Raw genomic sequence first — 26,327 nt, forward strand, 5'->3', positions numbered from 1 at the left:
TACATTGCCTGCTCCCCTAAATACAACCTGGTGTCTATATGGGTTATGAATGCTGTATGAACCTGTCTTCTATGACATTCCATCAGACCACTATGAGGTCTACCTGTGTCGATTCTAAGCTTCCTGGAGCAACCGGAAGTGGTTAGATTGACCCAAAAGGTATTTGGATGTACATCACCTCGAAAGGTGCCGAGGCCTCTGCATTATTCAACCCTGTGTAGATCAGTCAATTCTCAACTTAAAGACTTAAAACTCAGGATTCCCTAGGTTTCTATGTCAGTCAAGACATGTGTGTATTTATAGCTTCCTGTGCCAACCGGAAGTGCCATAATTGGTGACTCAGGGGCTGTTTGGAAGGGTTAAAAAAATCAGATCTGTCCAAAACTTCATATGTGTGATTAGACAACCCCCATGAACTGTAAATCAGTCATTTTTCCCATAAAAATTCAAAGGAAAAATAAATCACACAGATACACACCTTGGATGGAGGGACGTATTGGGGTGTGTAGAGACTGACAGTGCCTCCAATAGTTAGCTTTGTTCGAGCTAAAAAAGAACCGTCAGACCTAGAGTTCCGAAACTTTAGAATCCTGTTCTAGACCTCAGGTAGATAGTGCGTGGTGAGTTACGGCGCTCTAGAATGTTCTCGGACCGAGAAACAGCGTCGAACATTTGCAATGACTTCAATTCATTTTGACCATTACGAAAATGGCGACATTTAGAAATGTCCCAGAGACACAAGACTAGGTGCATTGTGACCGTCTCGGCCCATAGAGACAGAACCCAACATCTCGGTCCGATAGCTCATTCAAGGACCCCGTAGCAAGGCATTGAAAAAGTGGATTTTCAGCACCAATTAGGCTTTTACTCGGACACCAAATGACCTATCGGGCCGAAACTCGGGATTCGGGGTCGCCTCACATAGGACTACACATAATGTCCGAACTGGCCCCGCAGCTAGAAAGTAACTATGTGTTTTATGGTTTTTTAATGTTTTGTACCGAAGGCCTTGTGAATTTTGGGCCAGCTCTGAAGTATGTTATACTTGGCTCCTAAATGAGTTGGGAAAAGTGGGTTTGGTGTCAGTTTGTATCAGTTTGGTGTCAGAATGATATCAAATTGACTGATGGACGGTGACTTGCAGGTGACTCTTGTCCATTAGCAATATGTTTAAGCGGTGAGGTACCATCACCAAAAGCGACATTCTGAAATCAACCCAAACGAGCGATGGAGAGGTACCAGTATCACTGCCCAGACATCCCTATGTCATCGGGCCAGTCAATTTGGCATTCCTGCATGATTTTTATGGCATGACAAATTGGTGATGGTGACTGCCCAGTTAACCATATGGCAAATGCACAGTGACTTTGCAAAAGTGAGAAAACATGACCAAATGGACATTCTGAAATCAACCCTAACGAGTGATGGAGAGGTACCAGAATCACTGCCAAGCCATCCCGAGTTCATCGGGCCAGTCAATTTGGCATTCCTGCACGAATTTTCAGTGACTTTGCAAAAGTAAGGAACATTTGCAATATGTTTTAACAGTGAGGTACCATCACCAAAAGCAACATTCTGAAATCAACCCAAACGAGCCATGGAGAGGTACCAGTATCACTGCCCAGCCATCCCGAGGTCATCGGGCCAGTCAATTTGGCATTCCTGCAAAATTTTCAGTGACTTTGCAAAAGTAAGGAACATTTGCAATATGTTTTAACAGTGAGGTACCATCACCAAAAGCGACATTCTGAAATCAACCCAAACGAGCCATGGAGAGGTACCAGTATCACTGCCCAGACATCCCTATGTCATCGGGCCAGTCAATTTGGCATTCCTGCATGATTTTTATGGCATGACAAATTGGTGATGGTGACTGCCCAGTTAACCATATGGCAAATGCACAGTGACTTTGCAAAAGTGAGAAAACATGACCAAATGGACATTCTGGAATCAACCCTAACGAGCGATGGAGAGGTACCATAATCACTGCCCAGACATCCCGAGGTCATCGGGCCAGTCAATTTGGCATTCCTGCACAAATTTTCAGTGACTTTGCAAAAGTAAGGAACATTTGCAATATGTTTTAACAGTGAGGTACCATCACCAAAAGCGACATTCTGAAATCAACCCAAACGAGCGATGGAGAGGTACCAGTATCACTGCCCAGCCATCCTGAGGTCATCGGGCCAGTCAATTTGGCATTCCTGCACAAATTTTCAGTGACTTTGCAAAAGTAAGGAACATTTGCAATATGTTTTAACAGTGAGGTACCATCACCAAAAGCGACATTCTGAAATCAACCCAAACGAGCGATGGAGAGGTACCAGTATCACTGCCCAGCCATCCTGAGGTCATCGGGCCAGTCAATTTGGCATTCCTGCACAAATTTTCAGTGACTTTGCAAAAGTAAGGAACATTTGCAATATGTTTTAACAGTGAGGTACCATCACCAAAAGCGACATTCTGAAATCAACCCAAACGAGCGATGGAGAGGTACCAGTATCACTGCCCAGCCATCCTGAGGTCATCGGGCCAGTCAATTTGGCATTCCTGCACAAATTTTCAGTGACTTTGCAAAAGTAAGGAACATTTGCAATATGTTTTAACAGTGAGGTACCATCACCAAAAGCGACATTTGGAAATCAACCCAAACGAGCCATGGAGAGGTACCAGTATCACTGCCCAGCCATCCCGAGGTCATCGGGCCAGTCAATTTGGCATTCCTGCATGATTTTTATAGCATGACAAATTGGTGATGGTGACTGCCCAGTTAACCATATGGCAAATGCACAGTGACTTTGAAAGAGTGAGAAAATCACCAAATGGACATTCTGGAATCAACCCTAACGAGCGATGGAGAGGTACCAGAATCACTGCCAAGCCATCCCGACTTCATCGGGCCAGTCAATTTGGCATTCCTGCAAAAATTTTCAGTGACTTTGCAAAAGTAAGGAACATTTGCAATATGTTTTAACAGTGAGGTACCATCACCAAAAGCGACATTCTGAAATCAACCCAAACGAGCCATGGAGAGGTACCAAAATCACTGCCCAGCCATCCTGAGGTCATCGGGCCAGTCAATTTGGCATTCCTGCATGATTTTTATGGCATGACAAATTGGTGATGGTGACTGCCCAGTTAACCATATGGCAAATGCACAGTGACTTTGCAAAAGTGAGAAAACATAAACAAATGGACATGATGAAATCAACACCACGAGTGATCGAAAGGAACAACAATCACTGCCCGGCCATCCCGAGTTCATCAGGCCAGTCAATTTTGCATTTCTGAAGGATTTTTGAGCATGTCAAATTTCTTATGACATTTGGCCCCCACAAAACATATGCCTTATGCACAAGCAAAAAAAAAACATTATGATAATAAAATATGACTAAAGTATGTTGATACAGTTCTTATACTTGTGTAACTGACACAAAATTCAATTTTTTTCGAAAAACGGTCCAGAAAGCACTTTTTAGGGGTGTGTGAAGTTTTTTATGAAATTTAATAATTTTTGACTTTTGACTTCTGACTTCCTATGAAATCATATTGCAGATGGACAAAACACATGCAATATGCGCAAGTAAAAAAAAAAAAAAAAAAAAATTATGATAATAAAATATGACTAAAGTATGTTGATACAGTTCTTATACGTGTGTAACTGACACAAAATGCGAAAAAATTTCGAAAAACGGTCCAGAAAGCACTTTTTTAGGGGTGTGTGAAGTTTTTTATGAAATTTTATAATTTTTGACTTTTGACTTCTGACTTCCTATGAAATCATATTGCAAATGGACAAAACATATGCAATATGCGCAAGTAAAAAAATTTAAAAAATTATGATAATAAAATAGGACAAAAGTATTTTCATACAGTTCTTATACATGTGTAATTGTCAAAAAAAGCGAAAGAATTTCGAAAAACGGTCCAGAAAGCACTTTTTTAAGGGGTGATACGTTTTTTTCAAAAATTCGTTTTTTCAAAATTTGGCTTTTGGATGTTGACTTGGAGTCCAATACCAATATGAAAAACCATGGTGGAGTGCAATCGCCACCTGTTGGATTTTTGAAGTGTTACAACTGGCAATACCCATATGGCAATAGAAGTAAACTTTGCATGAATCAACGCCGCTTTGGGTGGTATTGGCCAATGTGTACATGGTTTGTCCTATGCCAATAACTTGCCATTCATTTTTGTCCACTACGGGGGTGAAATCCCTTACGTTGTCTACATCCTTTATAATGGCACGCAAAGCTCTTATGCCCAAATTCCTCACACTCAAAACATCGTAGACTATCTGTGCTGGCAAACCCTGCTTAGAGCCCCTTCCTATGCATCACGTTAATGAGCTGTTGCTCATTGTTATTCAGAAGCATAAACACTTGCCTTTTTGCACTTTTTATATTATGTATTCTGCTTAAAATCAACCTAAAATTGAGCACATTTGACTTTTATTGCTTTATGTAAAAAAAAACATTGCAAAATGTAATGCAGAATTTCAGAAAACCTGTTGCAAAATCAAGCATTTTTGGCTGCAGAAATCCCAAAATGTAGAAATCCCAAAATGTTCATAAATCCTGGAGGGACTGTTCATTACAATATTTAGTTGAGATATATGGTTTTGTGAATGATTTGTCCCAAATACAATGCTTTTAGTTTATGAAATAGTTCGGACAAACTTATTCCTTGCCACCCATTCTGAAAGCCAGTCTCATGTCATTAGTGAAGACTGAGAGAAGAAAGGGGCCTGGACAGCTACCCTGGGGAATTCCTAAATCTACCTGGATTTTGTTGGAGATGCTTCCATTAAACAACACCCTCTATGTTCTGTTAGACAGGTAACTCTTTATCCACAATATAGCAGTTGGTGTACAGCCATAACACATTTGGTTTTTCAGTAGTAGACTATGATTGATAATGTCAAAAGCCGCACTGAACAAAACAGCCCAACAATCTTTTTACCATCAATTTCTCTCAGCCGCCATTTGTGTAAGTGCTGTGCTTGTTGAATGTCCTTCGTGCTTAAAGTCTGTTACTGTAAAATGGCATTGTATCTGGTCAAACACCATTTTTTCCCAAAATTTACGAAGGCTGACTGGTCGGCTATTTGAGCCAGTAAATGTGGCTTTACTATCCTTAGGTAGGGGAATAACTTTTTCTTTCCTCCAGGCCTGAGGGTACACACTTTCTAGTAGGCTTAAATTGAAGATATGGCAAATAGGAGTGGCAATATCATCTGCTATTATTGTCAGTAATTTTCCATCCAGGATGTCAGACCCAGGTGGCTTGTCATTGTTGATAGACAACAATATAGAATCTCTTATACACTAGATTAGGCCCAGTCTTTGGAACTTTGGTTTTCCTAGATATGGCTACTATATTGTGATCACTACATTCGATGGATTTGAATACTGCTTTCAAACAAATTTCTGCAGCATTAGTAAATATGTGATCAATGCATGTTGATGATTTATTTCCTGTGTTGTTTGTAACTACCTTGGTTGGTTGAATGATAACCTGAACCAGGTTGCAGGCACTAGTTACAGTTTGAAGCTTTCTCTGGAGTGAGTAGCCAGAAAATCACCCAGAAAATATAACTATTGATTTCACACACACTATCAACCATTTCACACATGTTATCCAGATAACACCATCAGGCTCCTGAAGAGCTACTATTCCCATGCTATAAGACAGCTAAGTAGCTAACGAAGTAGCTAACAAAATGGCTTCACAGACTATCTGTGTCTACCTTTGTATTTTATTCTAATTTTTGCACTGTCTCTATGCACACTCACAGGACCCTATACACTTCGCACACTGATACTTCAACACTCACTACATCATTTGCTCATATGCACATACATTTGTACTGACTCTACACACACCCACTCACATACAATCATCATATACACTGCTACTACTCTACATATATCCTGATGCCAAGTCACCTTACCCCTATACATATCTACCTCTATCACTCCAGTATCCCTGTAAATATGGTTCTGGAACTGACCATGTATATAATATGCTTACTTACATAATTGTGTTATGTCATAATTATTATATATTGTGTGTTTTTGTTCTACCTTGTTACTTGTAGTATTATATTGTTATTGATTACTGCAAAGTTGGGTTTAGAGATTGCAAGAAAGGCATTTAACTGTACTTGTGCATGTGACATTAAAAACTTGAAACCTGAAACTTGAAACATGGGTGTCTTTGTCACCTGTCTCCTTTGCTGTAGTCCAGGGTACAGCATGTCCTGAGGGGTTCGTAGTCATACTCTCCCCAGCCGATGAGGGGCATGGCTGACCAGAAGGCGGTGAACAGCCAGATGAAAATAGCCAGAGTGATGGCACTGCTCCACTGTAGCCTTGTCCCTGATGAAAAGCACAACCATAGAAATACAATAATTATGATAGAATCTATTACAATAATCGATAGAAGCCATGGAAGTGGAACGATTAGACTAGATTCTATTTCCAATTGAAATGGAGAGGGAGAGTAAAAGTGTGTGCTATGCTATTAGAAACACACACAGTTACTCTCATCATTCCAATGGAAAAATGAAATATCCCATCAGGCTTATGATTTTCCAGGACTAGACATATGTACAGTGCATTCGGAAAGTATTCATACCTTACTCTAAAACGGATTAAAAATACACTACCGTTAAAAAGTTTGGGGTCACCTAGAAATGTCCTTGTTTTTGAAAGAAAAGCACATTTTTTGTCCATTAAAATAACATTACTCTAAAACGGATTAAAAATACACTACCGTTAAAAAGTTTGGGGTCACCTAGAAATGTCCTTGTTTTTGAAAGAAAAGCACATTTTTTGTCCATTAAAATAACATCAAATGAATTAGATTGTAAATGACTATTGTAGCTTTAAACGGCAGATTTTTTAAATGGAATATCTACATAGGCGTACAGAGGCCCTGTCACGACATCTGCCGAAATCGGTGCCTCTCCTTGTTCGGGCGGTGTTCGGCGGTCAACGTCACAGTTCTTCTAGCCATCATTGATCCATTTTTAATTTTCCATTTGTTTTGTCTTGTCTTCCTACACACCTGGTTTCAATCAAATTCATTACATGTTGTGTATTTAACCCTCTGTTTCCCCTCATGTCTTTGTCAAAGATTTTTTTAATGTCAGTGTTGTATATGTATTTGTATAGGTGTGCGATGGCTCCTCGTAGTCATTTTTGAATGTGGACCGCTGGGAGAGACAGGGAGTTTTTCCAGTGCCTCCACCAGCACAACCGGGGTCTCCCTTGAACGCCTTTTCCCCTACTGAAATTAACAGGATCCATTTATCCCTACCTAAGGGATACAACGGAGATACTGCCAGTTGCCAGGGTTTTCTCCTTAAACTAAACTTGTATCTGGCCACGGTCCACCCAGCTCCATCGGACCGTGAGAAGACTAGCGCCCTCGTGTCATGCTTCACCAGGAAACCCCTGTAGTGGGCCAGCGCTGTGGGAGGAGAGGAGGATGCGGCGTTGGACCATTTTGAGGAATTCACCCGCCATTTCAGGACAGTATTCAACCACCCACCCAAAGGCAAAGCGGCAGGTGAGTGCCTCTATCATCTGAGGCAGGAGACGAGGAGTGCACAGGAGTTTGCTCTGGAATTTAGGACCCTGGCTGCCGGCGCTGGATGGAGCGACAGGGCCCTGATCGACCATTACCACTGTAGTCTACGCGAGGACTTCCGACCGTGGGCTGGCCTGTAGAGACACCACCCTCACCTTTGACCATCTGGTGGACATGTCCATAAGGCTGGACAACATTAAGGCTACTCGTGGACGTATAGATCTGGTCTGGCATTTCCATCCTCCCGCACCCTCTCTCTCAAACCTATGGAGTTGGGTGGGATGGTGCGCCGGGAGACCGGAGGAGGTTCCCGCTGGAGCACCATGTGTGGTCGCAGAAGGCACACTGCTGGTCAGTGCCGGGTTGGTTCCTCTGGGAATAGAGAGGGCAGGCAGGGCATTCTGGCATCATCCCAGGTGAGTAGGCACCATTCTCATCCAGAGCCCTCTGTTGCACTAATTTTTGTCTGTCACTTTTCCTGATTTTTCCCTGCATTCCGAGTATAAGGCGCTAGTAGATTCAGGCGCGGCTGGGAATTTCATTAATAAAAGTTTAGCTCATAGTTTAGGGATCCCTATTGTTCCCGTGGATATGCCTTTCCCTGTTCATGCCTTAGATAGTTGACCATTAGGGTCAAGGTTTATCAGGGAGGCCACAGCTCCTTTGTGTATGATAACGCAGGGGGGTCACAAGGAGAAGATTAGTATTTTCCTTATTGATTGCATATTCTGTGGTGCTCGGCTAGCTTGTCATTACTTCACTGTTTCTTGGCCACAGAGGGCTCTCACGGGGTGGTTGCGAGAGGGCTCAGGTAGGTGTTTCGGGGTTTCCTTTGGTGCTGCTATGGTGGAAAGTCCAGACCAGGTCTCCACCGTGCGCATTCCCCCAGAATATTCTGTAAAAAGAAGGCGACTCAATTACCACCCCATCGACGGGGGGATTGTGCGATAGATCTCCTGGTAGATGCTGCATATCCCAGAAGTCACGTGTATCCACTGTCGCAAACGGAGACGGTGGCTATGGAGACATATGTCTCAGAATCCCTGCGTCAGGGGTACATTCAGCCCTCCCATTTCACAAGTCTCCTCGAGTTTCTTTTTTGTGAAGAAGAAAGATGGATTGATTATCGAAGTCTCAGTAAAATCACGGTGAAATATAGTTACCTCTTATTACTACAGTTATTGAGTCAATGCACGGGGCACGCTTTTTCACTAAATTGGATCTCAGGAGTGCGCACAATCTGGTGTGTATTCGGAAGGGTGATGAGCGGAAGACGGCATTTAGCACCACCTAATGTTATTATGAGTACCTTGTCATGCCATATGGGTTGATGAATGCTCCATCAGTCTTCCAGTCATTTGTAGATGAGATTTTCATAGACCTGCACGGGCAGGGTGTAGTGGTGTATATCGATGATATCCTGATATACTCCGCTACACACTCCGAGCATGTGTCCCTGGTGCGCAAAGTGTTTGGTTGCCTCTTAGAGCATGATCTATATGTCAAGGCTGAGAAATGCTTGTTCTTCCAACAATCCATCTCCTTCCTAGGGCATAGGATTTCCACATCAGGGGTGGAGATGGAGAGCGACCGCATTGCTCCAACCACGGTAAAGGAGGTGTAGCGTTTTTTAGGGTTTGCCAATTACTACCGGAGGTTTATCTGGGGATTTGGTCAGGTTGCTGCTCCCATTACCTCACTGCTAAAAGGGGGGTCGGTGCGCTTGCAGTGGTCGGCTGAGGCGAGCAGGGTTTTTAGGCTCCTGAAGACTCTGTTTACCTCGGTTCCTGTGTTGGCTCATCCGGATCCCTCTTTGCCAATCATAGTGGAGGTGGACGCATCTGAAGCTGGGATAGGAGCAGTGCTCTCTCAGCGTTCAGGTACACTACTGAAGCTCCACCCCTGTGCTTTTTTTGAAGAGGAAGCTCAGCCCGGCGGAGCAAAACTATGATGTGGGGGACCAGGAGCTGTTAGCTGTCGTAAAAACCTTGAAGGCGTGGAGACATTGGCTTGAGGGGGCTAAACCCCCCCTTTTCTCAGCTGGAATGACCATCGCAATCTGGAGTACATCCGGGAGGCGAGGAGACTGAATCCTCGTCAGGCAAGGTGTGCCATGCTTTTCACTCATTTTGTGTTTACTCTTTCTTACAGACCAGGCTCCCAGAACGTTAAGGCAGACGCATTTTCCCGGCTATATGACACAGAGGAGCGGTCCATGGATCCCACTCCCATATTCCCAGCTTCGTGTTTGGTGGCGCCAGTAGTGTGAGAGAGGTAAGCCTTGCACTGGGCTCATACCGAGCAGGAGGAAACATAAATCCTCAAGTCCTTAGCTAAAGTGGGCCACCAGTACCTCCCATCAAGACAGCGCATCGTCCGACCTATCCCAGGATGACCAGAGGAGGGTGACGTGTAGGCCCAATAGATCAATTGGTCGCGGACAGCAGACGGAACATACAGACGCCCAGCTGGACACTAAGGGGGAGAGTGCTCTGCACGTGACGACGGCTCAATGTCCGCGTTTGACATTGAGCGGGCGTCACGCGTCACGTGCAGAGCACTCTGGTCATCCTGGGATAGGTCGGACGATGCGCTGTCTTGATGGGAGGTACTGGTGGCCCACTTTAGCTAAGGACTTGAGGATTTATGTTTCCTCCTGCTCGGTGTGCGCCCAGTGCAAGGCTCCTAGACACCTGCCCAGAGGTAAGCTACAAACTTTACCCGTTCCACAACGGCCGTGGTCGTACCTGTCGGTAGATTTTTTTTTACTGATCTTCCACCTTCACAGGGTAACACCACGATCCTGGTCATTGTGGATCGATTTTCTACGTCCTGTCGTCTCCTCCCTTTGTCCGGTCTCCCTACGGTCTTACAAACTGCGGAAGACGTGTTTACACACATTTTCCGGCACTATGGGGTGCCTGAGGATATAGTGTCTGAACGGGGTCCCCAGTTCATATCAAGGGTCTGGAAGGCGTTCATGGAACGTCTGGGGGTCTCGGTTAGTCTTACCTCAGGTTTACACCCCTAGAGAAATGGGCAGGTGGAGAGTTAACCAGGATGTGGGTAGGTTTCTGCGGTCTTATTGCCAGGAACGGCCAGAGAGGTGGGCGAAGCTCGTGCCCTGGGCAGAGATGGCCCAGAACTCGCTACGCCACTCCTCCACTAATCTTTCTCCCTTTCAATGTGTATTAGGGTATCAGCCGATTCTGGCTCCTTGGCATCAGAGTCAGACTGAGTCGCCTGCGGTGGACAATTGGTTCCGGCACGCGGAGGAAACCTGGGAGGCCGCCCACCTCCAACTTTAGCGCGCCATAATGCGCCAGAAAGTTGGTACAGACCGTCACCACAGTGAGGCCCCTAGTGTTCGCACCAGGGTACAGGGTCAGGCTCTCGACCGAAACCTGCCCCTCCGCCTGCCCTGCCGGAAGCTGGGTCCGCGGTTTGAGGGGCCATTTAAAGTCCTGAGGAGAGTGAACAAGTTATGTTATAGGTTATAACTGCCCACTAATTACCGTATTAACCCCTCGTTTCATGTGTCTCTCCTCAGGCCGGTGGTGGCTGGCCCGCTCCAGGAGGCTGAAGTGCGTGATGTTCCTCCGCCTACACTAGACATCAAGGGGAACCCGGCGTACTCCTTTCGATTCATACTGGATTCGAGACGTCCAGCGAGGGCCCTTCAGTCCCTCATGGACTGGGAGCGGTACGGGCCGGAGGAGAGATGCTGGGTTCCGGCGGAGGATGTGTTAGATCCTTCCATGTTACAAGAATTCCACTGTCTCCATTCGGAAATGGCCTCTCCGCCCTCCAGGTAGTCCCAGAGGCTGGTGTCGACGTGCTGCTGGAGCCACGCGTCGGGGGGGGGGGCTACTGTCACGACTTCTGCCAAAGTCGTTGCCTCTCCTTGTTCGGGCGGTGTTCGGAGGTCGACGTCACTGGTCTTGTCGCCATCATTGATCCATTTTTCATTTTTCATAGGTTTTGTCTTGTCTTCCTACACACCTGGTTTCAATCCCATTCATTACCTGTTTTTTATTTAATCCTCTGTTTCCCCTCATGTCTTTGTCAGAAATTGTTTTTATGTCAGTGTTGTATATGTATTTGTATAGGTGCGTGATGGGTCCTCGTACCCATTTTTGTTATTTATGTACATTTAGTGTTTGGAGTATGTTTAGTGGACTGCTATTAACCTCTCTAGGGTATGTGGGATGCTAGTGTCCCATCTGGCCAACATCCAGTGAGGCTGCAGGGCGCAAAATTCAATTACAGAAATGCTCATTATAAAAATTCAGAAAACAAAACATATTTTACATAGGTTTAAAGATTAACTTCTTGTTAAACCAACCACAGTGTCATATTTATAAAATGTTTTTCGGTGAAAGCATACCTAGCCCAGAACATAGCCCAGTTGACAAATTATTACAAACAGTAACCAGCCAAGCAGAAGTGTTACAAAACTCAGAAATAGAGATAAAATGAATCCCTTACCTTTGATGATCTTCATATGGTGGCAATTAGAAGAAATTAATTTACTCAATAAATGTTCCTTTTGTTCAAAGAAGTCTCTTTATATCCAAAAACCTCCGTTTTGTTAACGCGTTTTCCTCCGTAATCCACAGGCTCAAACTCAGTCAAAACAATCAGACAAAAAAATCCAAATTCTATCATAGAGACATGTCAAATGATGTTTATATTCAATCCTCAGGTTGTTTTTTTTAGCCTAAATGATCTATCATATTTCAACTGGACAATAACGTCGTCAATATAAAAGGTAAACAAGAAATGCACATGCGCTTGAAAAACTCTGCGTCATGTTAGGTTCTGCTCGTTTAAACTGGTCTTACTCCCTCATTTATAAGAATACAAGCCTGAAACAATTTATAAAGACTGTTGACATCTAGTGGAAGGCATAGGAACTGCAAAGGGAGTCCTAAGTGGATACTGTAATGGCATTTAAAAAAAACTACTTCCTGAATGGATCTTTCTTAGGTTTTCGCATGCTAAATCAGTTCTGTTATACTCCCAGACACTATTTTAACAGTTTTGGAAACTTTAGATTGTTTCCTATCCAAATATACCAGTTATATGCATATCATATCTTCTGGGCCCGAGTAGCAGGCTGTTTAATTTGGGCATGGTTTTCATCCAAAATTCTGAATGCTGCCTCCTCCCTAGAGAGGTTAAAGAGTCTCCATTTACACTCCGTTTGACTCTCCTGCGCCTGACTTCCCTTCCACCTATACACACGGCTCTGACAGGCCCATTATCAGCAACCCTTTCTCCTGCGTTCCAATGGCACGTTGTGTTAGCTAATCCAAGTGAATAATTTTGAAAGGTTAATTGATCATTAGAAATGCCATTTGAAATTGTTAGCACAGCTGAAAACTGTCTCTAACCAGAATAGAAAGAGGAGTGGGAGGCCCCACACAGAGTTGCAAAGATTTTTTTTCATCTCAGACAGGCCAATAAAAAGAAAAGATTACGATGGGCAAAAGAACACAGACACTGGACAGAGGAACTCTGACTAGAAGGCCAGCATCCCGGAGTTGCCTCTTCAATGTTGACTTTGAGACTGGTGTTTTGTAGGTACTATTTAGTGACGCTGCCAGTTGAGGACTTGTGAGGCATCTGTTTCTCAAACTAGACACTTTAATGTACTTGTCCTCTTACTCAGTTGTGCACCGGGGCCTCCCACTCCTTTTTCTATTCTGGTTTGAGCCAGTTTGCGTTGTTCTGTGAAGGGAGTAGTACACAGCGTTGTACGAGATCTTCAGTTTCTTGGCAATTCCTCGCATGGAATAGCCTTCATTTCTAAGAACAAGACGAGACTGACGAGTTTCAGAAGAATGTTCTTTGTTTCTGACCATTTTAAACCTGTAATCAAACCCACAAATGCTGACGCTCCAGATACTCAACTAGTCTAAAGAAGGCCAGTTTATTGCTTCTTCAATCAGAACAACAGTTTTCAGCTGTGCAAAAATATTTGAAAAGGGATTTCTAATGATCAATTTCCCTTTTAAAAGTATAAACTTGGATTAGCTAACAAAACGTGCCATTGGAACACAGGAGTGATGGTTGCTGATAATGGGCCTCTGTACGCCTATGGGCCTCTGTACGCCTCTGTACGCCATAAAACAAATCTGCCGTTTCCAGCTACAATAGTCATTTACAACATTAACAATGTCTACTCTGCATTTCTGATCAATTTGATCTTATTTTAATGGACATGAAATGTGCTTTTCTTTCAGAAAAAAGGAAATGTCTAAGTGACCCCAAACCTTTCAACAGTTGTGTGTGTGTATGTATATATAGTGCATTCAAAACTATGAAATAACACATATGGAATCTTGTAGTAACCAAAAAAGTGTAAAACAAATCTAAATATATTCTACATGTGAGATTCTTCAAATTGCCACGCTTGGCCTTAATGACAGCTTTGGCATTCTCTCAACCAACTTCACCTGGAATGCATTTCCAATGGTCTTGAAGGAGTTCCCATAATATGCTGAGCACTTGTTGGCTGTTTTTTGCTTCACTCTGCGGTCCGCCTCATCCCAAACTAAAATAGCCCTTACACAGCCTGGAGGTGTGTTAGGTCATTGTCCTGTTGAAAATCAAATGATAGTCCCACTAAGCCCAAACCAGATGGGATGGCGTATTGCTGCAGAGTGCTGTGGTTCCCATGCTGGTTAAGGGTGAATTCTAAATAAATCACTGACAGTGTCACTAGCAAAGCACCCCCACACCGTAATACCTCCTCCTCCATGCTTTACGGTGGGAAATACATCCATTCACCCACACCGCGTCTCACAAAGACATGGCAGTTGGAAACAAAAATTTGGACTCCAGACCAAAGGACAAATTTCCACCGGTCTAATGTCCATTGCTCATGTTTCTTGGCCCAAGCAAGTCTCTTCTTCCTATTGGTGTCCTTTGGTAGTGGTTTCTTTGCAGCAATTCAATCATGAACACCTGATTCACACAGTTTCCTCTGAACAATTGATGTTGAGACATGTCTGTTACTTGAACTCTGTAAATCATTTATTTGGGCTGCAATTTCTGAGACTGGTAACTCTAATGAACTCGAATGAACTCTAATGAACTTAACAAATTAGCCAAAATTAGCCCTTTTTTCTTTTTCTTTTTTACAATTCCTGACATTTAATCCAAGTAAAAATTCCCTGTCTTAGGTCAGTTAGGATCACCACTTTATTTTAAGAATGTGAAATGTCAGAATAATAGTAGAGGGATTTATTTCAGCTTTTATGTCTTTCATCACATTGCAAGCGGGTCAGAAATTACATACACTCTATTAGTATTTGGTAGCATTGCCTTTAAATTGTTTAACTTTGGTCAAACATTTCGGTTAGCCTTCCACAAGCTTCCCACAATAAGTTGGGTGAATTTTGGCCCATTCCTCCTGACAGTGCTGGTGTAACTGAGTCAGGTGTGTATGCCTCCTTGCTCGCACACGCTTTTCCAGTTCTGCCCACACATTTTCTATGGGATTGAGGTCAGGGCTTTTTGAAAGCCACTCCACTACCTTGACTTTGTTGTCCTTATTAAGCCATTTTGCCACAACTTTGGAAGTATGCTTGGGGTATTTGAACATTTGGAAGACCCAATTGCGACCAAGCTTTAACTTCCTGATATCTTGAGATGTTGCTTCAATATGTCAACAGAATTGTCCTACCTCATGATGCCATCTATTTTGTGAAGTGCACCAGTCCCACCTGCAGCAAAGCAACCCCAAAACATGATGCTGCACCGCCGTGCTTCACGGTTGGGATCGTGTTCTTCGGCTTGCAAGCCTCCCCCTGTTTTCTCCAAACATAATGATGGTCAAAATCGCCAAACAGTTCTATTTTTGTTTCATCAGACCAGAGGACATTTCTCCAAAAAGTATGATCTTTGTCCCCATGTGCAGTTTACAAACCAGTCTGGCTTTTTTATGGCGGTTTTGGAGCAGTGGCTTCTTCCTTGCTGAGCGGCCTTTCAGGTTGTGTCGATAGAAGACTTGTTTTACTGTGGATATAGATACATTTGTACCTGTTTCTTCCAGCATCTTCACACGGTCCTGCTGTTGTTCTGGGATTGATTTGCACATTCAAAGCTTCTAAAGCCATGACATAATTTTCTGGAATTTTCCAAGCTGTTTAAAGACACAGTCAATTTAGTGTGTGTAAACTTCTGACCCACCGGAATTGTGATACAGTGAATTATAAGTGAAATAATCTGTCTGTAAACAATTGTTGTACAAATTATGCACAAAGTAGATGTTCTTACCAACTTGTCAAAACTATAGTTTGTTGACAAGAAGTTTGTGGAGTGGTTGAAAAAACGAGTTTTAATGACTCCAACCTAAGTTTATGTAAACTTCCGACTTCAACTGTATATATCAAAAACGTTCCACAGGGATGCTGGCCCATGTTGACTCCAATGCTTCCTACAGTTGTGTTAAGTTGGCTGATGTCCTTTGGGTGGTGGATCATTCTTGATACACACAGGAATCTGTTGAGCGTGAAAAACCCAGCAGCATTGCAGTTCTTGATACAAACTGGTGCACCTGGCACCTATTACCATACCCCGTTCGAATCCACTTAAATATTTTGTCTTGCCCATTTACCCTCTGAATGGCACACAGACACAATCCATGTTTCAATATTCTTAAGGCTTAAAAATCATTCTTTATCCCATCTCATTCCCTTCATCTACACTAATTGAAGTGGATTTAACAAGTGACATTAATAAGGGATCATAGCTTTCACCTGGATTCACCTGGTCAGTCTATGTCATGGAAAGAGCAGATGTCCTTAATGTTTTGTACACTCAATGCATAGTTTGACAAGGTCATAACACAATAGAATGTGTGGGTATAGCCTGCAGATTATGTCTTCGTGAGAGGTCATTAAAACCATATAGATGAGTGACCTCCTAACAGACCAATAGACTCTTAGGCCAGATGGCCTTTTAGGATGCTGTGAGGCCCCAAGAACAGCTGCACACAAAATTAGTCCTGTTTAGTATGAGTTTGTTTGTGCATTTGTTGTTGGGGATAGATGTGTGTGTGTGTGTGTGTGTGTGTGTGTGTGTGTGTGTGTGTGTGTGTGTGTGTGTGTGTGTGTGTGTGTGTGTGTGTGTGTGTGTGTGTGTGTGTGTGTGTGTGTATGGAGATGTATGAGACCTAAGAAACCTATGAGACTCATGCCACTTACTTGTGCAGTACTGGTGGTATCTGTCCCATGCAATGGCAGCAATGAAGTGGATGCTGGCGAGAGCTGTCACGAAACCCTGGAAGCCATGAGTCTGGCAGCCATCAGAGCCATAGGGCCAGTACCTGGAGAAGGGCATACAGTAGTAAAGATGGGGAAAGAGAATACATTAGGCCTTAACATTATGGTATTATTTTTATTGTGTTCAACAATGAATTGATAGACTGGTAGAGCACAATATAACAGAAAACTGTAATTTATTGGTCAGTTTTAGTGTTATCAACAGTAAAAATAAACTTAAAAACATTTTACTGCAGCATACTGTTAATGATGGTGTATTGTGGGAAAATTGGCATATTTCAAATGGTACTGTAGTTCCACCCCACAGAATGCAGTACCGTACCGTATTGTTTCCTTCGAGCCCTAAAAACCTTTATGACCATTAGGAGATGCATGGTATGTTTGTTTCTGGCCCATTAACATATTTTGAGGTGTTACCTTGTAAGAAGCTATATTTGTTGCACCCATGAGTGAGAATGCTGTACCAATTTAACTCATATGTAGTTATAGTGTTATGTCAATTTATAATGTGTAGTCAACAGATTGAAATGGCAGCAAGTCTCAAAGCTTAAAGTGCTGAGCATTATGTCATGTCCTTTTGGTCTGTTCTACCCTGTAGTCTCTGTCGGTTTGGAAGTCTTTGAGAAAGCCTCTAGAAGTGCAAGTGATTTAAAAGGCAAAATATGAAATATTATACTGTAATATACTAGCAGCAACCTGCTTGCACTAATCACTTGTTATTACAGTGAAATACAAACTCTTCCCCTTAATGAATTTCCTTCATTTGTCCATTAATTAATGAATTAATTCATTCCGATTACGGTAGCAGGTACATTTTTATAGTATAATATAGGCAAGTGTACAGTCAATTTGTGGTAGTGTACTGTGTGTCATTGCACAGTACTTGCTTTGATACTGTATTTATATTACAGTAGGTGTACAGCAATATGAAATACAGAATTTTACTCACCACCGAGATGCCTGTAAGATACTGTCAAATTAATGGCAAACACTTTACAGTGCATAGAACTAGACTGCAGGGAAGGCCAGTGTCTGTTTATGATATTTTGCATTGGCCATGGTCATCTATTAATACACATTTGAAGTGAATCTGGTGCCTGTTTTAATCCTAAACCACCTAGACGCCAACCCAGAGCATCATCGTTCATCCCCCCCGATTAAAGAGTTCTAAATCCTCCGCCTTTATGCATCACAGCACAGTCCCCGGAAGGTCTGTTATGACTCTACCTCGTTGGTGTACTACTCTAAAACTATGCAGAGATATTGATTAGCCAATTGATTGGAATATGTCAGAGAGAGAAACATATTCTCATTTGAGTTGGTCCGCTATGGTATTGAGAACCCCCAGTATATAATATTTCATATTCAATTCATGGTATTTTGCAGTGGCAAAACGTTGCAACAATGAGTCAGTGTGAGTAAAAACTGAATAAGGCGATGGAGAGGATTAGTATGCTATGTCACTCACCTCAGAAAACTGGAGAAAGCAGCAATGGTTGCGTTCGTAGAGATGCCCATATCGGCCAATGCCAAACTCAAGACTAGGAAATTGCTGGGGGTTCTCAGTTCTCTTATTTTGAGGAAAGCAGCGACTGTCACAGCATTCAGGAAGAATCCCAGAAGACCTTTAAGGGACACAACACAGAATAGGCTATAAACACAGTGGCAGTGTGCATAGCAGAGCGCATATTCCATGATGAGAAGTAAAAATGAAAAGTTTTCTTTTGAAAGGCTGTTTAAACAATAATAATGTGTTATTCCAGACTATTGAATGAAAACTTATATCATGCAATTTTCTGGACAAAATCAGCATTTCATTCATATTGCATCAGGTCACATAACTGCGCTGCTACCACTCCTTGTTAAAGAGTGCGTAAACAGGCCACCAACCCTGAACACGGAGCATCAGGTCTAACATTGCATATAGAAGCATAGCTACCGCATTTATGGATGAATTCCATCACTCACCCTCCACTAGCAGACAAGATCCCAAAGAGAATACATCAAAGTCTGAGAAACCATCCGGTAAAGGGTAGGAAGACACCATCTTCAGTGTGATTTTTCACACCAGTAAAGCGCAAATCACAGATCTACTTACTCTTCACTGTCCGCTTGCTTTACAATGTGCCTCTAACCTAACTGATCGCACTTTTAAAGGGGCATTTCATGTGAAAAAGCATGCATGCAATTATGTAAAGCTCTCTCACTCTCTTGCCCCAATCCGCACAAGAATGTATTAATGAACATAACAACACAACCCACTGTCCCCTAATACCTATTTACACACCGCTACTCTAAAGCTCTCTATTAGTTACACAACAAGCCTTTCTGTCTGTATGAGACCACCAGGATGACCTTAATGTCAAATGCACATGTTTGATGTAGTATATACAACTCTGTTGAAAGGATGTTCTGTTACTAGTTACCTGTCCAAAATAACGTAACTTTTAGATTAGCCAAAGATTAGATTAGATTACTTTCAGTTACTATTGGATTACTTTCCCCTTAAGAGGCATTGGAAGAAGACAAAAAGGATCCGTCAAACACATTTGGTGTGTCATCATAGTGGTCTCTGACTGGTGGTCAGACTCACTCAAGTTTCCATCCCGTTATGTTTGTAAAGTCATACTGTATAAAAATCATAATATATTTATTCCATATGGTGGGATATTTTTGCGTCTGTAAAATGTTTTATGGCAGTGGAAATGTGGCCGTGAATGTGTTAGCCGTAGCTAGAAGGCTAGCTAGCAGACAAAAATAGGCCACATGTTTAAAAAATACAGAATTAGTTAGTGATTTAGTTATTTGTCATGTTAAAGTTCTGCACTATGCTAAGTATATGTGTCCCCTTCTTTGGGTCTGATAGCACAACCAAAGGAGAGAATCACTCAAAAATAAATCCACTTCAGGAGATGAAGTGAGTGAGTAAGACTGGAGCACTCCACAAAGGATGTGATGATTTACATATAGTGTGAAATCTTCTCAAATCATTGGATTCATGTTTAGGAAAACTGACTGCAAGATTTGTTCACACAATAGGCAAGTTATATTAATTATTTAAGGGTTTTTGTGCATTATTTTGTGCATCATTAAGTAATTCATTGTTTCCCTTACATTTAAAAATGGTAACTGACATGCACGCACACGCACACGCACACACACTCACACTCACACTCACACTCACACTCACACTCACACTCACACTCACACACACACACACACATTTCAGACACTCATCTCAGTGAGACACTGACCTCACTGCGAAACTGAGACAATGAACTATTCTTCGATTTGACTGGATCAAAGCAGGAGAATCAAATAACTGCAGGATGTTTTAAAGGTATGAGATCTATGTTCATAACTTCATGAATAAACAAATCTAATGGGGATGTCAACTCTGTAAACTTTGCTATAGTTCCGTGATACAAAAGGAGGCTTAGTTGAGCGAGATTACGAGATGCTTTCTGACAAAGGTGTGAGAGATACAAAAGCCACAACTTGCCATAAATTATACCATCTATTCTTTAGTGGAACATGCTATAATTGCGACATCCTAATTGGCAGCTTTTCATACCATAGGGTTAGAGGGGAGAACAATGGCCATATTGTTTGCCTACAAAACTGGATTATCAGATTGGGAAACCTTTGGAAATGTCATTAAAAACCTGAAGCCCAGTGCAGTCAAAACATTATTTTCCTGTGTTTTATATATATTTTATATATATTTATTTCCACACTATGAGGTTGGAATAATACTGTGAAATTGTGAAAATGATGATAATTCCCTTTTTATTGTAAGAGCTGTTTGAAAAGACTGCCTGAAATTTAAGCCTGTTTTGGTGGGATGGAGTTTTGGCCTGACCGGTGACACCGCCAGGTGATAAATTAGAGAGTTTCAAACCTCTCTGCCAATAAAAGCTAATTTTAAGTTTTACCATCCCCAGTTAGACCAATCCTAGCAAAATTATTGCTTGAGAAATTGCTCTTTTGCTAAGAAGAGATTTTTTTAATTTTACCATTTTAATAGATACTTCATTTTTTACCCAGAATGGATTTGATATTGAGATAAAATGGCTGCATATGATCACACAAATCATCATTACTAAATGAGGTCATTTAGGATTCTGTAATGTTTCACGTATTGTGTATTTTAATAAACTGATTTAGATGTGTGCTTTCGGTTTCTGTTTTGGTCTGTGACCAAAATAAATACACTACATGTTTTAATGCATGTTTGTTCAGATCTGAGGCTATGGAATTTGTGATAAAAACTAGGCTATGTATGAGTCTCTAATATGACTTGTCTGACACAGATTTGTGTTATTATGAACTGATCTGTTTATAGCATAGCTCTTAGTTGTCTCTAATATTAAAGCCAAGCTCACAAATCCATCTGTCCATTGCTGACCTCAGTATGGCTGGCTTTAGGTGTACAGAGAAATTGCCATCTGCACATGGGTTTTTGGCTGTCACGGAAAAACACATTTTTCATGAAAAAACAACAATATTTATCCTCTAATTATATGTGACCCACAAATAAAATGTATTTCCAACATTTGACTCTGTCAAAATACATCACTGATCATTTTTAACCTATGCAATTTTGTTTGGCACTTAACATTTTGATATTTTCCATGTATATATATAAAAAAATATGCTGTCTTTCATATTTCCACATTGAGCTTGAATAAGGTACAATTTTAAGGCACACACTTGATAGAAAAGTCTCAATTTGTCAGGCATGGACTCTACAAGGTCTTGAAAGCATTCCACGGGGATGCTGAGCCCACAGTTGTGTCAAGTTGGCTAGATGTCCTTAGTAGTGCATGAAGTAATAATATTTTACTGTCACCCATTGTTGCCATTAATGCTAGTTTGACCACTAGAGGGCATTTTTGGAAGCAAAGTTATTGAAATGACATGGAGCTGTGTGCCCCTAGAGTCCATTTAACTAGCTGTTTTAATGAAACTTACTTATTAGCATAAAGACTTGAAATCACTGGCCACTTTAATAATCGGAACACTAGTCACTTTAATAATGTTTACATATTTTGTATTACTCATATACTGTATTCTATTATATTCTACTGTATTTTAGTCTATGCAGCTCCACCATTGCTAGTCCAAATATGTATATTTATATGTTCCATTCCTTTACTTTAAATGTGTGTATTGTTGTGAAATTGTTAGATATAACTTTTTAGATATTACTGCACTGTTGGAGCTAGAAACACAAGCATTTCGCTACACCCGCAATCACATCTGCTAAACATGTGTATGTGAACAACAACATTTGATTTGATTGGAAAGGCCTACTTCAATATGCAGTATATCTATCAATCATCACACAGCATACAAGTCATCCATGTCTTTAAATAAAATCAAGCATTTTAGTTATAAAATGAAACAACAAAGGGAGCCTTGAATAATTCAATAATGAATAAACCGCAACATGTCGGCTAAAGCGATTGAATTCAGGAATGCATTTGTCAGTGTTTTAATATTGACTGTACTAGAGACTTTAAAACCTTTTTTTGTTTGAACAGATTATATAGGATTGATTATAATTTGTTTGTAAATACTTATAGTATTTGTTGTACTGTTTATACTGTTAGAAATGTAGATTAATTAAATCGATTAGTATTATGGTGTTTCTATTCCAAGAAAAATTAAAATGCATTTTGCAGTAGCGTATGTAGGCCTTAGGGTTTCAGTCTGGAAAATATGGCTCTGTAAAACGTGACCGGTCGGGAGTAGGCCTAGGCTACTATGCAACTGCGAGTGAAGGGCAAAATAATCCTAACATTTCCACAAACTAATTGTAAGCTAACCAATTCCCAAATGAAGATTCAGTGAAAATAAAAATCTGATTGGTTTTTCAAGATCAGTCCCCATGCTTGTCTCAAAGCAGAGCGAAACAGTGCTGAAATAGTTGATCACACATTGTTAGGCTAATGCTTCCAATGCTATTATAACAATTGGATGACTTTGGATGTTTCAGTAAGCAACACTTTGTTGCATTCAATTGCTTGAGTCTAATTTATTCCAATGTTTCTGTCATTCAGATATATTTATTCCCATAGTAATTCAATATGGATCTATCCAGATGTGGTTACAAAACAGTGCATGTGGTGGGCTATGCAAAGGGATGTCTCAAAAACATCCATGAATACATTTAAAGTCCTTCAACAAGGCTATAGTCTATTGTGCTACTGATAGCCTATCAGGCTGCTAAATCATTTAAAACGGGCCCACACTATTGTTGCAGACTTATTGTACAGTGTACTTTCACTCAATTATCTGCCTAACTCTCTGGCCATGCCACCAGGTTATTCTTTCTATTGTTGTTATCTATCAGGTAACATTACCGGGCTCCCGGTGGCGCAGCGGTCTAAGACACTGCATCTCAGTGCTAGAGGTGTCACTACAGACACCCTGGTTTGAATCCAGGCTGTATCACAACTGACCGTGATTGGGAGTCCCATAGGGCGGTGCACCGCCCATGTTTGGCCGGTGTAGACCGTCATTGTATATAAGAATGTGTTCTTAACTGACTTGCTGAGTTAAATAAGGTATGTAAGGGAATACCCCCCTGAAATGGACAAAAATGAATGGGAAACCATTGGCATAGTACAAACCATGTACACGATGGACAATACCACCCAAATCGGCGTTGATTCATGCAAAATGTTTTGCAAATGCCACATGGCAATTGTCAGTTGTAACACTTCAAAAATCCAACAGGTGGCGTGTGCGCTCCACCGTGGTTTTTCATATAGGAAATGGACCACAAGTCAACATCCAAAAGCCAAATTTTGAAAAAATGATTTTTTTGTCAAAAACTTATCACCCCTTAAAAACCTGTTAGGGCTATGGGAAATACTGCCCCCTTTTGGATGAATGGTGTGCCCAAAGTAAACTAAAAAAAAACTGTCAAAAATTGCTAATATATGCATATAATAATTATTATTGAATAGAAAACACTCTAAAGCTTCTAAAACCGTTCGAATTATGTCTGTATGTAAAGCAGAACTCACAGGGCAGCCATTCTTCCAAACTATCTCTCCCTCCTTAGAAAATTCCCCCAACTTTGACATCATCGCCCCCACCCTTCCCAACCAGCTATGGCTCTGGGAACAGTTTCTGTCTCTTCGGCGTGCTCCCGTCTTACAGTGAAACGTGCAACGGAGAAAATGGCACGAGTTTTGACTGCTTGGTGGGCCTAACACTTGGGTGTCACGCGTTTACAGGAGCGCGCTCTGGAAAAACGGACATTTTTTTCCAAGCTGGTTGATGTGAGTTCGTTATGTTTGATTTAATCGCCAATTGTTTTGTACGTTAAAAACATCCTAAAGCTTGATTCTGCATTTAGTTTGACCAGTTTAGTCGACATATAATATGTAAATTTGAAGTTTTGATGCGCAATTTTCGTGACCAGAAGTCATTTTTGGGGTAATTCACCTGAAGATGTTAGCTTTAGCTTTTGCTAATACAAAGACACACCAACTGCAACCAAACGTTATATTAGGTAAGTATAACTCCTTCCACGGCATTCTTGTCGAAGACCATCAAAGGTAAGGGAATATTTATGTTATAAAATTGTATTTTTGTCGAATCCAACATAGTAGAGAAATAATGCTAATGGCTGAGCGCCGTCTCAGATTATTGAATAGTGAACGAATTCTGTAACGTTAAAAATAAATGTAACAGCGTTTGCATTAAGAAGAAGTGTATCTTTCTACATATATGTAGAACATGTATATTTAGTCAAAGTTTATGATGTTTATTGCTGTTATCTGGCGTTAGCTGCTGGAGATATTTATAATTTCTCCGGTCATTTCTGCTGCATTTTTTGAACATGGCTCAATGTAAATGGAGATTTATGGATATAAATTGCATATTATTGAAAAAAACATAAATGTACTGTGTAACATGTGCTATTACTGTCATCTGATGAAGATTTTCAAAAGGTTAGTGAATTATTTTTCTTTTAATCCTGCGTTGGTGATTGTGCTAATTTGCATAGCCATGTGGCTACATATTGTATGTTTCCCTAGTGGTGGTTTAACATAAATATGTGCTATGTTTTCGCTGTAAAACATTTTAAAATTCTGACATGCTGGGTAGATGAACAAGGTGTTTATCTTTCATTTAAGCTATTGGACTTGTTAATGTGTGGAGGTTAAATATTTTTAAGAATATTTTTGCTTTCCATGCGTCACCGTGGGGGGCTGGAGGGGGGGGGGTGTTCCTAGTTGGGAACCCGTATCCCCTTGTAGTTAAAAAAGTGCTTTCTGGACCGTTTTTGAAAATTCGTAAGCTTTTTTTGTCAATTACACATGTGTAAGAACTGTATGAATATACTTTTGTCCAATTTTTTTTTTTTTTTTTGCGCATTATTGCATATGTTTTCTCCATTTGCAATATGATTTCATAGGAAGTCAGAAGTCAAAAGTAAATAATTGCAAAATTTCATAAAAAACTTCACATACCCCTAAAAAAGTGCTTTCTGGACCGTTTTTCGAAATTCTTTAGAATTCTGTGTCAATTACACACATATAAGAACTGTATCAATATACTTTAGTCATATTTTATTATCATAATTTTATTTTTATTTTACTTGTGCATAAGGCATATGTTTTGTGGGGGCCAAATGTCATAAGAAATTTGACATGCTCAAAAATCCTGCAGAAATGCAAAATTGACTGGCCTGATGAACTCGGGATGGCCGGGCAGTGATTGTTGTTCCTTTCAATCACTCGTGGTGTTGATTTCATCATGTCCATTTGTTTATGTTTTCTCACTTTTGCAAAGTCACTGTGCAATATGTAAATGTTTGAGGACAGGGTTTTGTTCTCTGGATTCCATTAGAATGACCATCGCAGAGAAAGGGACCGGCAACAACTCCCCAATTCCAACTATTGAATCCTTCAAGATATTATTCTACTACCTTTTTTGCCTAAATTCTAGTTAAGTTTTTGCATTCACATTTTCGCATTTTCGCTGCGAATTCCCCATCACGAATTTGTCATGCTATAAAAATCATGCAGGAATGCCAAATTGACTGGCCCGATGAACTCGGGATGGCTGGGCAGTGATTCTGGTACCTCTCCATTGCTCGTTAGGGTTGATTTCAGAATGTCCATTTGGTGATGTTTTCTCACTCTTGCAAAGTCACTGTGCATTTGCAATATGGTTAACTGGGCATTCACCATCACAAATTTGTCATGCCATAAAAATCGTGCAGGAATGCCAAATTGACTGTCCCGATGAACTCGGGATGGCTGGGCAGTGATTCTGGTACCTCTCCATCGCTCGTTAGGGTTGATTTCAGAATGTCACTTTTGGTGATGGTACCTCACTGTTAAAACATATTGCAAATGTTTTCTCACTTTTGCAAAGTCACTGTGCATTTGCAATATGGTTAACTGGGCATTC

At 41.2% G+C, this 26,327-nt stretch overlaps 1 protein-coding gene across 1 annotated transcript in view; it reads right to left on the reverse strand.

Moving 5' to 3' along the window:
* Positions 1 to 18,936, reverse strand: part of LOC135504718 (RPE-retinal G protein-coupled receptor-like) — a 47,070-nt gene extending 28,134 nt beyond the window's left edge. The window contains exons 1-4 of the mRNA XM_064923527.1: positions 18,858 to 18,936; positions 18,358 to 18,514; positions 16,812 to 16,933; positions 6,227 to 6,380 (exon numbers count right to left, since the gene is read on the reverse strand). Of these exons, the coding sequence (XP_064779599.1) occupies positions 6,227 to 6,380; positions 16,812 to 16,933; positions 18,358 to 18,514; positions 18,858 to 18,936 (512 nt within the window). The remainder of the gene's footprint in view (positions 1 to 6,226; positions 6,381 to 16,811; positions 16,934 to 18,357; positions 18,515 to 18,857) is intronic.
* Positions 18,937 to 26,327: the final 7,391 nt, after the last annotated feature.

This window comes from Oncorhynchus masou, chromosome 18, assembly GCF_036934945.1.
Source record: "Oncorhynchus masou masou isolate Uvic2021 chromosome 18, UVic_Omas_1.1, whole genome shotgun sequence".
Taxonomy (NCBI): Eukaryota; Metazoa; Chordata; class Actinopteri; order Salmoniformes; family Salmonidae; genus Oncorhynchus; species Oncorhynchus masou.